The sequence below is a fragment of the Candoia aspera genome, chromosome 1 (genome assembly GCF_035149785.1).
Source record: "Candoia aspera isolate rCanAsp1 chromosome 1, rCanAsp1.hap2, whole genome shotgun sequence".
NCBI lineage: Eukaryota > Metazoa > Chordata > Lepidosauria > Squamata > Boidae > Candoia > Candoia aspera.
This window is the reverse complement of record NC_086153.1, coordinates 268715486-268728388: the sequence shown is the minus strand read 5'-3', so window position 1 is coordinate 268728388 and position 12903 is coordinate 268715486. Positions and strand designations below refer to the sequence as shown.

The following is a 12903-nucleotide window of genomic DNA, read 5'->3' as shown; positions in this document are numbered from 1 at the left end:
AATAGCCTAAGTTGGAATTGACAGGATGGGGTTTGATTAGATGAACCACTGGAGCCCTTCCAATTCTACAATTCTGTGATTTCAGAACACTGACAGATGTGGCTCTAATTTCATTCCTACATTTTTGCCAGATGTTGCATCCTCAATAGACTAAAAGAAAAGAAACAGGGAAGGGAAGTATCTAAAACATAATTACAAATTTAAGGATATGTATTTACAGTTCTGTGCATTACTCTAGCTGGTTTCATGTTATAATTCAGACCATAGTGGCATCTATTACAAATACAGAATTAAAATGCCTAGATGTGCTCAAACAGGGATTTGCAGAAAATGCATGAAGGATATGGCACAAGCAAAGGTGGTTTGGAAGGACAAAAAATATAGATGTAGAGAATGGTGTAAGTGTACACTATTATTTAGCTATATTTGCTTCATGCTTTAGTATTGTCAGTTTACAATTTCTTGCTCATTATCTACGCTTTGCATAATATTGCTTAACAGAAAGAAACAATGAGTATGTATAATATGTAATACTGTAATAAGAAAAAGTAGAATGCTAAATAATATGGATACTTAATCCCATTACTACACTTTCAGTAAAGACAACCTTCTTTGCTATTCTCAATAGTAATCAGAAGTTAACCATTTCTAGCATAACTGTACCGTTAACTAACCTCTTCTATCTCCAAATAGAGAGTCTAGCAAAAGGCTATGAAAATCAGAATGAATCAAGGGAGCAGAGACCTCTTCTGGCTATTTTCATATTGGCAAAACCGCACAGCAAAAGAAAAACCTCAGTGTGATCTCTCTCACACACTTAAGTAATCTAATTACCTCATAAATAATCCAAGTCCACATTAGTTTCCAGGACTGCCTCATGTCAAGTGACTTGAATAGGAAAACTACTACTCCCTCATAAATTTGCCCTTCATATGAGTTTTCCTGATATGCTTGATTTCATATACTTCAATATCATCCCTGTAACCTTGATTACATTCCCTAGACACACTTATTTTTATGATGGACAAGGCTGATAGATTGAATCCTCATTAAAGTTCTTTAAAACAAGATACAGGCTTTGTTTTTCCAAAGAAATCTTCAACATTCAACTGATCTGTGCTCCAAAACAGAAGGTTCATATTTTAAAATTGATGCTGGATTATCATTCTAAGAAGAATCAAACCAGTGTTTAAAGTTCTAACAGACTTTATTTCTGAACTCTGAATGTCAGTTTCCTTTTATCTACATATTTAGGTAACTACACTTTTAGAGTTGTCTTCCTCTTGTATCATTTAACACTTGGTATAGACAATAGTAAGTGTCTTATGAACACGACTGCGTAAATATGTAAGATAAATAGAGAAGCAGGTATCTCACTGCTCCCAGAATCTGGAATGCATACTGTATTTGAAAGTGTGGCTTCCATTTTGTAATGTAGAATATTGATCAGGTGTCTGCCACCTTCCTAAAAGCATCTGTGAAGTGTTACAAAGGGCATGTCATCAATTTATCCAATCCTTTATTGATTCATTCATTTCATATGCTAACAAAGCCACAGTCTGATTTACATAATCTAAAGTATGTAAAATAACCTTCAGCATGATAAAATTCAAATTATGTAATATACAGGCCAACATTTTTTTAATTTCTGTGCTGTGTTTCTTTCCAGAGCCCAGAGTTACTGAGTTATGGAGAGCCAATTTGGTGCAGTGATGAAGGCACTGGCCTAGAAACCAGGAGACCGGGAGTTCTGGGCCTCCCTTTGGCATGAAAGCCAGCCAGGGGAACTTTGGGCCAGTCACTCTCTCTCAGTCCAGCCCACCTCACAGGATTGTTGTTGTGGGGAAAATAGGAGGCAGAAGTATTAGTATGTTCATCGCCTTCAGTTTTATATATATATTTTTTAAAGGCAGGGTAAAAATATAATAATAATTTATAGGAGGGGAGGGGAGTTACACAACCAAAGTCTCCAAGTCAAGTTCAACTCCTAGTGTCTTTATGAGCCTATCCTTGTAGTTTCCTTGGCAACAATGTGGAAAATAATTCCTACTGCTTTCTTTCTGGATGTTTGTTTCACACTCTCCATCTAACCTACAGCCCTGATATTTCCTAGAGGTCTCTCATCTGAGCACTAACTGGACAGTCCAAACAGGTAAGTCGGGTCCTGCCACTATACTTTAAAACACATAAATACAAAAACAAAGAAACAAAGTCCATTACAAATCATCATCATCAAGCTAAATAATAGTCAAATTAAAAACAGTAATGGTCCTAGAATAATTGCAATTTTGTAATATTCTCTGACCTGGACAAATAAAGCAACTTGCATATATATGTGCTAAGGGTACAGTTGGAGATGAAAGTGTTATGAATAATGTCTTCAGTGCCTGGATGAAAGCCAGAACATACATTTAATGAGTGAATGAAATAACCATATAAATACATTTACTGAAAGTCGTAACTTTAGTGACAGTACAGGAATCATTCAGAACCCCCATAAGCAAATAATCAAATGATTTTATTTATTCTAATTCTATTTTACCATTTCATCACTGATAATTTCATTTCACAAGAGCAGTATAGATAATTATGTCTGTGTAATCTCAATATATCTATATTGCATAATTTACCAACAGGAAATGCTGTGCACCTCTTTTGAACAAATCAAACGCTAACATTTAGAAACATGCAAATCATTATGACACTCATCACATATAAAGTTATCCAACATGTATACATATGTTTTAACTCACAGCAAAATAATAATGTTTTACATTCTACCTATTTCTGCATATTAATGAACATCAATTCTACCTGTCTCTGCATCTCTTCAATCTGCCGCTGGGGTATGCTCTGTAGAATGTTGTACAGCTCAGGCATCTTCTCCTCAGGTATCACCACAGAAGCTCTAAATGCAGAAATAGGAAAAGAAAAAAGAGGAAATACTTTAGAAAACTACACCACCTCCCCAGGGCCATAATTAATTTCAGATAAAGAATGGTCTAGATCCAGACATTGTCACTCCTGAATGAAAGGGTTCCTTCCATTTACAGCAAGCTGGCTAGTAATTCTGGGAGTTGAAGTCCACCCATCTTAAAGTTGCCAAGCTTGAGATTTATAGCATGATTCAGTAGAGATTTACAGCTGGCAGAACAAAAGGGGCCTTGAAATTCAACTCTGAAAAGTGCAGGGGGGGGCAGGAATTGCTAAATAGAGACAAACTGGTTTTCAGAGGTGCATAAATATGATAATCCTCGTGGTGACAGTACTTCAAATTTAGAAAACGAGACTGATTTGACAATATTTAAAATGGCAAAGCATATATTCTGAGCCTTGTGTTCCTTCTATTTTTGTCAGGTTTCTCTCAACATTAGTGTTTTCTACACATGTGCAAAACAGTTTTGTGCATGGAACAGCTATTTCAGGTGGTTTGTGTCTGAGCTAAAACATGCAAGTTTAGTCTGAATGTTGAACAAAGCTAGACTGTTTTGTTCTAGATACAAGCAAAAACGTGATTATTCTGGGCAGTATTTTGGGGAGTGGGTAGGAGCAGGTGAAAGCCAAGGACATCAGCGGCAACAGCAGTTAAGATAAGAAAGGAACATGAGATCACTGAGAAGAGCTGGAATGCAAAGGGATATGCCACATCGGGAGCTGCTGAGAGAAGCAGGTAAGAGAGGGATGTCATGGACCATCCATAAACTGATTTTATGGAGTGAGCAGAGCAAGGTTGGCACATGTCATCCTTCTGAGTTTCATATTGGCTAAAACCCCATAGTTTGGGTTTTGTTTCTGCTGAACCACAACTGTTCCAGACGTTTGGCAGAACTTCTGGTACAGAATGTATTTGTTTTGAGTTCAAAACATTTTCTATTTCCTGCACACCCCTAGTGTTTTTTGTACCTGCTTGATATAATGAAGGAGAAAGTCTAGAATACAACATTTGCTTTGCTTGACTACAATGTTGATGAAAATTAGCTTTCAGTATCTGGTTGATGTAATGGAGGAATTCCTTCTGTTTAATGTTACATTTTGCTTTCATGCATCTCTTAACCACAGAAAAATAAAGATACGACGTATTCCTCAAAATTTAATGGCTTGTGATTTGCAACTAATATTCTTTAAAACTTTAAAGTAAATTCAAGAATAAAGTTGTCACTGACTAAAACAAATGTCCATCAATTTTATTACAATTTTTGGTATGAGCAAACTAAAAAATACATAACACTTCTTATAAAGTAATTTTTATATCTATAAATGTTGCTAAAATAATTAAGTACTGTATATATTATTTTAACCAAATGCTCATTTTCACCTTCCCCAAACTTTTCCCCCCATTACTTCAAAATTTCTGGGAAATTTTACATCTCTAAGACAGACCAAAGAAAAGAAAGAATATATTGAAATTCATCTGAGATAAATGGCTGCTTGGACCACTTCTCATTTTCTCATCCATGTACAGCTGACTATTCTTATACATCTTAGAAGAATGGATTCAATCTATATAATATCTTTTTTCAATGTTTTTCTCACGGTCATGCAGTCTCCAAACAAGCAACAAAGAGATGATAACAGAATGTACCTCTTCCAGTCCAGAACTTCAGAGAAAGGAAGAATGTAAGAATCAGCTATGACAACAGGGATGCAACCAGCCTGAAGAACGTCACTCAGTACAGCTTGTCCTAAGCGTGCTCCCCGCAGAACAACACAGAATGTGGCTTCCTGTGGGCAAATAGCCATAAAATAGTAATAACTGTTTTTCAATTATTTTATTAAATTAAAACTAATGCATGGCTTATTCACTGCCTTGTAAAATGTTATGCTTTGGAAAATGGATTTCATGACAACATACATCAAATACAAACAAGGTTTTCTTTCTTCATATTACATTATAATAAAGGTTAATTACAACTTTAAAATTCTAAACTAATAGCCCAACAATCCTTTTCAAACCATTACTGCAGTCTCTTCAAGTGGCACTATTTGGATCTCAGATGCTCCCATTTGACCATGAGATAAAGGAAGCCCCACACCTATGTGTCAAACATGTACATCAGTTTCCTGCATTAAACATATTGTATTTAAAGAGGTACATAACATGCCTATAGTAAAGGTAAAGGTTTCCCTTGACGTAAAGTCCAGTCGAATCCGACTCTAGGGGGCGGTGCTCATCTCCGTTTCTAAGCCTTGGAGCCGGCGTTGTCATAGACACTTCCGGGTCATGTGGCCAGCATGACGACTCGGAACGCCGTTACCTTCCCGCCGAAGCGGTACCTATTGATCTACTCACATTTGCATGTTTTCGAACTGCTAGGTGAGCAGGAGCTGGGACGAGCAACGGGAGCTCACCCCGCCGCGCGGTTTCGAACCGCCGACCTTCTGATCGACAGCTCAGCGGTTTAACCCGCAGCGCCACCACGTCCCTAACATGCCTATAAACATGCATTTTTAAACACCTAAATACTAGTGTCTGAGTCAGGGCTGCAGTGTTGCTTTACTTTTAAAACCTGTTTTAAAAAATGCAACTCCTATAGCTGGCAGAATCACTATCTTAATTTTTATTCATTAAATTTGCTGAGCATCTGCAGGACAAAATCGCTCGGATCCGCTCCAAGTTAGACTCTAGGCGTGAGGCGTGGTCTGGAGAGATACCAGGGGAACGTGCTCACCCAGTTATCTGGGAACAGTTTGATCTGTTGGACCTGAGGAAGTGGACAGGATCCTACGGACAGTAAATGCCACCACATGTCATCTAGACCCATGCCCCTCCTGGCTGGTAAAAGCAGCCCGGGAGGTGACATGTGGTTGGGTCCAGGCGATGGTTAATACATCTCTGGGAGTGGGGGTGTTTCCAGCTGCCTTTAAGGAGGTGTTGATGCACCCCCTCCTCAAGAAGCCATCGCTGGACCCTACTGTTCTGGACAATTTTTGTCCAGTCTCCCATCTGCCCTTTTTGGGGAAAGTGTTTGAGAAAGTGGTGGCTTCACAGATCCAGAGGGTCCTGAAGGAAACAGATTATCTAGACCCCTTTCAGTCAGGTTTCAGGCCCAGTTATGGGACAGAAATGGCATTGGTCGCACTTATGGATAACCTATGGCAGGAGCAGGGTGGAAGCAGTGCATCCATCCTCACTCTTCTTGATCTCTCAGCGGCTTTCGATACCATCAACCATGGTATCCTTTTGGGGCGGCTCAGGGAGTTGGAGGTGGGTGGCGTTGTTTTACGCTGGTTCACCTCCTTCCTCCAGGGCCGGTCCCAATCGGTGGTGATTGGGAGCAAAATATCTGACAGCCCCTTCTTTGTGGGCTGCCGCAGAGTTCAGTACTCTCCCCACTCCCTTTCAACATCTACATGAAACCGCTGGGTGAGATCGTCTGTCACCACGGGATGAGGTATCATCAGTATGCTGATGATACCCAATTATACATCTCCATCCCGGGTGAAGTAAGTGATGCTGTGACTACCTTCTCTTGGTGTCTGGGGGCTGTGGAGGTCTGGATGAGGAACAACAGGCTTCAGCTGAACCCTGGTAAGACAGAGTGGCTGTGGGTTAATGGTTCTTCCGTATCTGGGATGTTGTCATCTCTGGTTCTGGATGGGGTTGCACTGCCCCAGACAGACCCGGTGCGTAATCTGGGGGTCCTCCTGGGCTCACGGCTCCTGCTCAAAGAGCAGGTGGCAGCCGGGGCCAGGAGAGCCTTTGCACGGCTACATGCAGTGCACCACTTATGCCTCTTCCTAGATCGGGAGGCCCTTCGAACGGTCACTCATGCCCTTGTTATCTCTCATATAGACTATTGCAATGCACTCTACATGGGGCTACCCTTGAAAAGTATCCGGAAGCTCCAGCTAGTCCAGAATGCAGCTGTGCGGCCCGTTTTTGGTGTCCCTAGAAGGACACATGTAACACCGCTGCTGCGCAAGCTGCATTGGGTACCAGTTTGCTTCCGGGTCCAATTCAAGGTGTTGGTTATCATCTTTAAAGCACTACATGGCATGAGGCCAGGTTACCGGAGGGACCGCCTCTTCCCCGTTACATCAGCCCATCCCACCCAATCCTGCACAGAGGATTTATTTTATTATTATTTATTAAGAGTAATTTTATATTTATATATTGTTGTTTTAATCAATTATTATTATTGTAAACCGCCCAGAGTCCCCTGATGGGAGGAGATAAATTAAATAAATAAATAAATGTATATCCCACATTTCATTGCATATAGTGCTCTCTTCTATGTCTTGATGCTACATAGGCATGCAACACCTAAAAAGGAAGCATTTTTTCAGGAAAAGTTTTCATCTGTATGTGTCCTAACAGCCAGGAAACACGCTGAGACAAGGAACTGGTCTCTAATATTTATTGCTAGTACTTAACAGGAATCCTAACAAACTGAAGAAGCGTGGGAAAACCCAGACATATAAACCCCAAAGGTTAAGGCGGGCCCGATCTGTGTCTCTTTGAATGGCTGACCAATTCCTCAGTGCTACGCATGCGCTTGACAGCCTGGATGGGAGCCCCCTGCTCGCCATCCTTACTCATGACAGTATGCAAATATATGCAGATTTATTAGATCAAAATGAAGGTTACGTGCTTAATCAATTAACTGACTAATCAATTATATTTTTTCACCCAAAATCTAATACCCGTGACCCAGTTAGGTTTTACAAACAAGCATACAGATGTTTGCATTTTTATCACTGAGTAACATATGTATCTTATACATTTCCTCCAAGAAATGGCAGTATAAAGGTATTTAGTATGTAATAAGAGAACTATTTTACATAGAAAAGCAAACTGATGATTTTTAATGCAATACACAGTGCTGTACAACATTCTGATATGAAGCAGGCAAAGATGCTTCAGATCTAAGCCATGGATTCTTTAAGGAGCAGTCAACAGATAGAGAAAGGGTACCCATGCTGGAACCAAAGCATCCTTGTTTGCGTCAGATCCAAATACTGTATATCACTATAGCACAAACTATAATGCAGCGTATATGGACTCAGCACCAGAAAGCTACTTACAGGTAGTCCTCGCTTAACTACCATTTCAAAGTTACAGCATCACTGAAGGAATGGTAGTTACGTCTGGTCCCTGAAGTTACAGGCATTGTAGCGCTACCATGGTCACATGATCAAAATTTGAGCACTTGGCAGCTTGCTTGCACTTAAACTACAGGGGCGCTTCAACTCCCCTCACCTCCCTATCTCTGCCCTTTTAAAGGCCGCATCAGCAGCTGCCTCGCGAAGGGCCAGGCCGGGCACACCTCATCAGCAGCATGAGGAAGAACATCGTTCTCTGCCACCCTTTCAGTGTTTTTCCTAATTACTGTAGTGGATCAAAATTGAAACTTTTTCCAGTCAATAAACTTCCAGTTTAAGCTTTTGATTTGGTTTAAATAGTCTGTTCATTTAAAAGCTTAACCCAAGGAGAATACATAAGAAAACTCCAAAGCAAATATAATCCTAAATTACACAATAGAGCGAGCTTGTTTTCTGCAGTTTGATCACAAAGGGTTTCTAGCATGGCACAAGCCATAACTTTAATTTCTCCTACAGGAATGAATGGGAGCCAGACATCAGGACATTAGTGAGGCACCAATGAGATAGGAGAAGAATTCCTTCTGTCTGACACACTGAAGTTCAGTACTGAAACTGACCCAAGTTTTTCCCTACTTACAAGCTTCAAATCATTTCCCATACCAGTCTTCACCTACAAAAAATGAGTTTTGTGGCATGTGGATTTATATGCTTATCTACCAACTGGTCATTTTTTTTCAGTATGGACAAAAGGTATTTTAAAATAGATATCCTTTACCATTATTCCAAACAGAGACATGGGCTTCTGTAAAGAGAAGTGTTCTACCTATTAATTATAAATACCCCTTAAAAGAAATGGGGGGGGGAGCTGACCAAATGAAAGAATTTTGAATTCAAAAAAAGTCTGCATTCCAAGTGTTAGTATATAATGTTAAGAACTTGTACATTTCTCTTTAAATATTCAGCTTTACTCTCCTTTGTGGAAATTCAGAATCTGACTCACTGCTATGGTAGGGATGGGAATAGATGCACCCACAGGGACTCCCCGCTTTTGTCAGAATGATGAAAGCAACATCAAGCTGCAAGCTCCACCCTGCTGTTTCAAAGACTTCTGAAGACAGCGTGAATGTCGATCCCAATGTTTATTACTGAATTTAGGCAGATTACACGCAGCTTGTATTACGATACATTCCTGGTGGTTATGCTTCACTTTTAAAAATTATTTTTACTGACTGTTTGGGTTGGCCAGAGTTTAACTATGTGGAGGAGATGAAACCAGGTGCTCATTACTCCCCTCTCATTGATCCTGGCCTGAAAATAGCAAAGATAATACTCAATTGAGCCAGTTTGGTGTAGTGGTTAAGGCATCAGGTTAGAAACTGGTAGACTGGGAGTTCTAGTCCCGCCTTAGGCATGAAGCCAGCTGGGTGACCTTGGGCCAGTCACTCTCCCTCAGCCCTAGGAAGGAGGCAATGGCAAACCACTTCCAAAAAATTTGCAAAGAAAACTGCAGGGACTTGTCCAAGCAGTCGCCAGGGGTCAAAAACTGACTCAAAGGCACAGAAGCAAACACTCAATTACTTTAAGTCAGATCCAGGACCGCCATAAAAAAAACCCCTCTTCTCATAACTCATTCACAGCGGGAAAGCTGGGAAAAGATAAGATTTCAGTAGCTTTTCCTTTTCTCTCAAAATTCTGCTCTGGAAGATTGCTGGAATCCCTCAGAAGAATATCCCTCAGAAGTGGCACAAAAACTAGGTTGGAAGGATTCTGCCAATTCCATTTTCTACCAAAATCCTTAAATAGATCTCAGTAACTTCTGCTCACCAATAAAACTTTTCCATTCCTAGAAGGATAACAGTGCACCAAACTCACCGCCTCTAATCAGTGAAAGGCTGTATGAGAAATCATATGGTTCAGATATTTATCTGCACAACCCACCATATTTTTTAAATAAATCATACTCTCTTGTAACCAGCAAGAAATGATAGGAGCAAAACGCAGCATTACCTGAAGGACCTGAGGGTAATCGAAGATCAGATTCTTATGGCAACGTTTACGAATAAATGGAATTCCCTCTGAAAGGTTGGTACACTTGTCCAAGATTAGTATAGATTCTGTATTCTCTGCTTGAAGAGCCTCCAGTTCTGAACGGTATTCAGGATGAAGAGCAATTTGAGAGGATAGGAGGAAATATCTGCGGAGACTGAAGAACACACAACAGTGGAAACTGTACAAGTTCAGCAATGTTTTCATTAAGCAATTGAAAATATATTTCGCTTTATGCTGCCACAGGACTTGAGCATGGTGGCTATATAAGCGTAGCCTTATATATCTGTCCTCCTCCTTTGGTTTCTGGTGCACTAAGAACAGTATGATAGTTAGAAAAAATAATGTATAAACCCATTGTGAAGACATTATTAAACAAGTTGGATAAGCAAAAAGCAGTAGATAGCACTGTAAAAAAAAATCATACATTTGATCTATGCACTGAACACAATCTGAGCCACTAAGATCAATGAATCATGAATAAGTATGGTGGGACTGCCAGCAAACCACCTAACCCTCTGAATTTACTGATGTCATTCTCAATGAATTCAATTAAACTTATTTTCAAGGATGCACTGAAATACAATCTAAGGTTGCACCATTATTTGAAAGCAAACTGTATTCAAATAAATAGAACATTCTCCAATAAATACAGTAAAGATTCTATTTAAAATAGGTTTTGAAGCAATAACAAAACACTGTACACATTCTAAACTATGACTCAGCATCATACTGAAAAACACTTTCTCTTAAACTCTTAACATATTTTTTCATTTGGTTAGATACCAGCTTGTAAATATTATATGGGCAACAGAAGACAGAAGTTGTCTTCTTGGTTCTAGCTGAACTATCGCAGTTTTGTTCAGTAATACTAGCATTCCTTCCATTTCAAAATTTAAGAACTAACTTTTAATCAGGTAATTTATTTTTGTAACAATAAATAACTTTTTTAAAATCTAGGTGACAAACATGTCCTATAAACATAATTTATTTAAAAATTTGCCATCACAACTATAATCCCTTGATACATATCAATTCAGACATGCAGAGAGTTACTAATATTCAACCAACACCAGTAACAGAAAGTTACAAATACAGTTAAAAATTAGTTCCAACTTTCAGATGGGAACCCATAGCTTTATAAGCAATGTAATTTAATTTACAGAACATTGCTATATGACAGTGTTATCAGCAGTCATATGTTTGCTTTATAATGGAGTTTACTTGTTGCCAATTTTGGGATCATACCATTCTGATGGTATGCATCTTGATTCATCTGGAGAAACTAGCTCAGATTGAAGTGGTTTATAAATTTCATAAACAAACCAACACATTAGTAGATATCTGCTTTATATTCTCAAAAAATGACAGTTCAGTCTAGAAAAGACAGCTATTCTTGCCTCTGGGCATATGAAACTGGTTTAATCTAAGCCAGATCAGTTTTCCATCTAACAGTGGATTGTTTATGACAACAGGGCAAGATATCAAGTATTTCCTATTCTATTATCTTTCATTAATAGCTGTCTGTTACTTACAACTTTATAAGTCATCTACAGGCAAATATTTTTAATTGTACTATTAAATGCCATTGCCTTGTTACTCAGACTGATACAAGATATATCAGTAAATTAGTCCAGCTACTATTGGGACTCCATACTTTTAAGCATAAAGTCACAGATTTGTAATAAAAACAAAACTAAACTCATAAATTTCCAAAATAAATAATAGGTAAAACATGAAGCAATAAATCCAGAGTGAAATGCTAATAATGCCAATAGTGTGAACTAAGAAGCATATGATTCTCTTTAAAAATAATCTATCAAACCAGCTATTAGTAAGAGATGAAGCTCAGTTTCCAATAAAAAGCTGAACCACTCAGAATATACAATTGCAAGCAGAACGAAAGTCAGATATTCTTCCTTTCACAGCCCAGTTTTCAGGAAAAAAAAATCCCATTGAAGTATACTGAAACCTATACTGAATCTTTACGCTTAAAACAAATAGAAATATAAGCCAGCAGACAACACTCTTCAGCTATAATACCTTGCTCACTGCTTGTTATTTATTATGCCTCATTCGTAGGGCTACATCAAAGGTAGATAGCTGAGGAAGTTAGTACACCAATGTGAACAATAACTGAACTAGCCACAAACATAAGTAAACTGGGCAGGGCAGTATGACAATGAAAACATCTTACGTAAAATGTTAAGATTTTAAAATTTACATCTTAACAAGTCTGATGTAAACTTCTGTGGTGGCACCTGCCATTTGGAATATCATCCTCCCAGAGATTAGATTGGCCCCTACCCTGCTGGCATGGGGATCTGGATGGGTAGCAGAGTCAGTGGATGGTTATGTTGATTTGTTGTTGCTTGTTCTGTTTTTGTCTTGGCTGCTGATTATGTGTGTGTTCTTTTTATTGTTTTATGTTTAATGACGCTTTTAACTGTTTAAGCTGCCCAGAGTCATGATTTGAGATGGGTGGCCATATAAATTGAAATAATAAATAGGTAAAATAAACGAACTGAGAAAGCCAGTTTGGTGTAGTGGTTAAGGCATCGGGTTAGAAACTGGGAGATGGTGAGTTCTAGTTCTGCCTTAGGCACAAAGCCAGCTGGGTGACCTTGGGCCAGTCACTCTCTCTCAGCCCTAGGAAGGCAGCAATGGCAAACCACTTCTGAAAAACCTTGCCAAGAAAACTGCAGGGACTTGTACAGGTAGTCGCCAAGAGTCAACACTGACTCGAAGGCATAAACAAACAAACTACACGGTAGATAAAATAAATGTTTTTAAAACATCAACATAAAAACAGGT

At 38.9% G+C, this 12903-nt stretch overlaps 1 protein-coding gene across 1 annotated transcript in view; it reads right to left on the bottom strand.

Annotated features, from left to right (window-relative positions):
- The window catches only part of EXT2 (exostosin glycosyltransferase 2), an 89827-nt gene that overhangs the window by 67410 nt on the left and 9514 nt on the right, over positions 1–12903 (bottom strand). Inside the window, exons 5-7 of the mRNA XM_063289650.1 lie at positions 10051–10246; positions 4583–4722; positions 2815–2908 (exon numbers count right to left, since the gene is read on the bottom strand). Of these exons, the coding sequence (XP_063145720.1) occupies positions 2815–2908; positions 4583–4722; positions 10051–10246 (430 nt within the window). The remainder of the gene's footprint in view (positions 1–2814; positions 2909–4582; positions 4723–10050; positions 10247–12903) is intronic.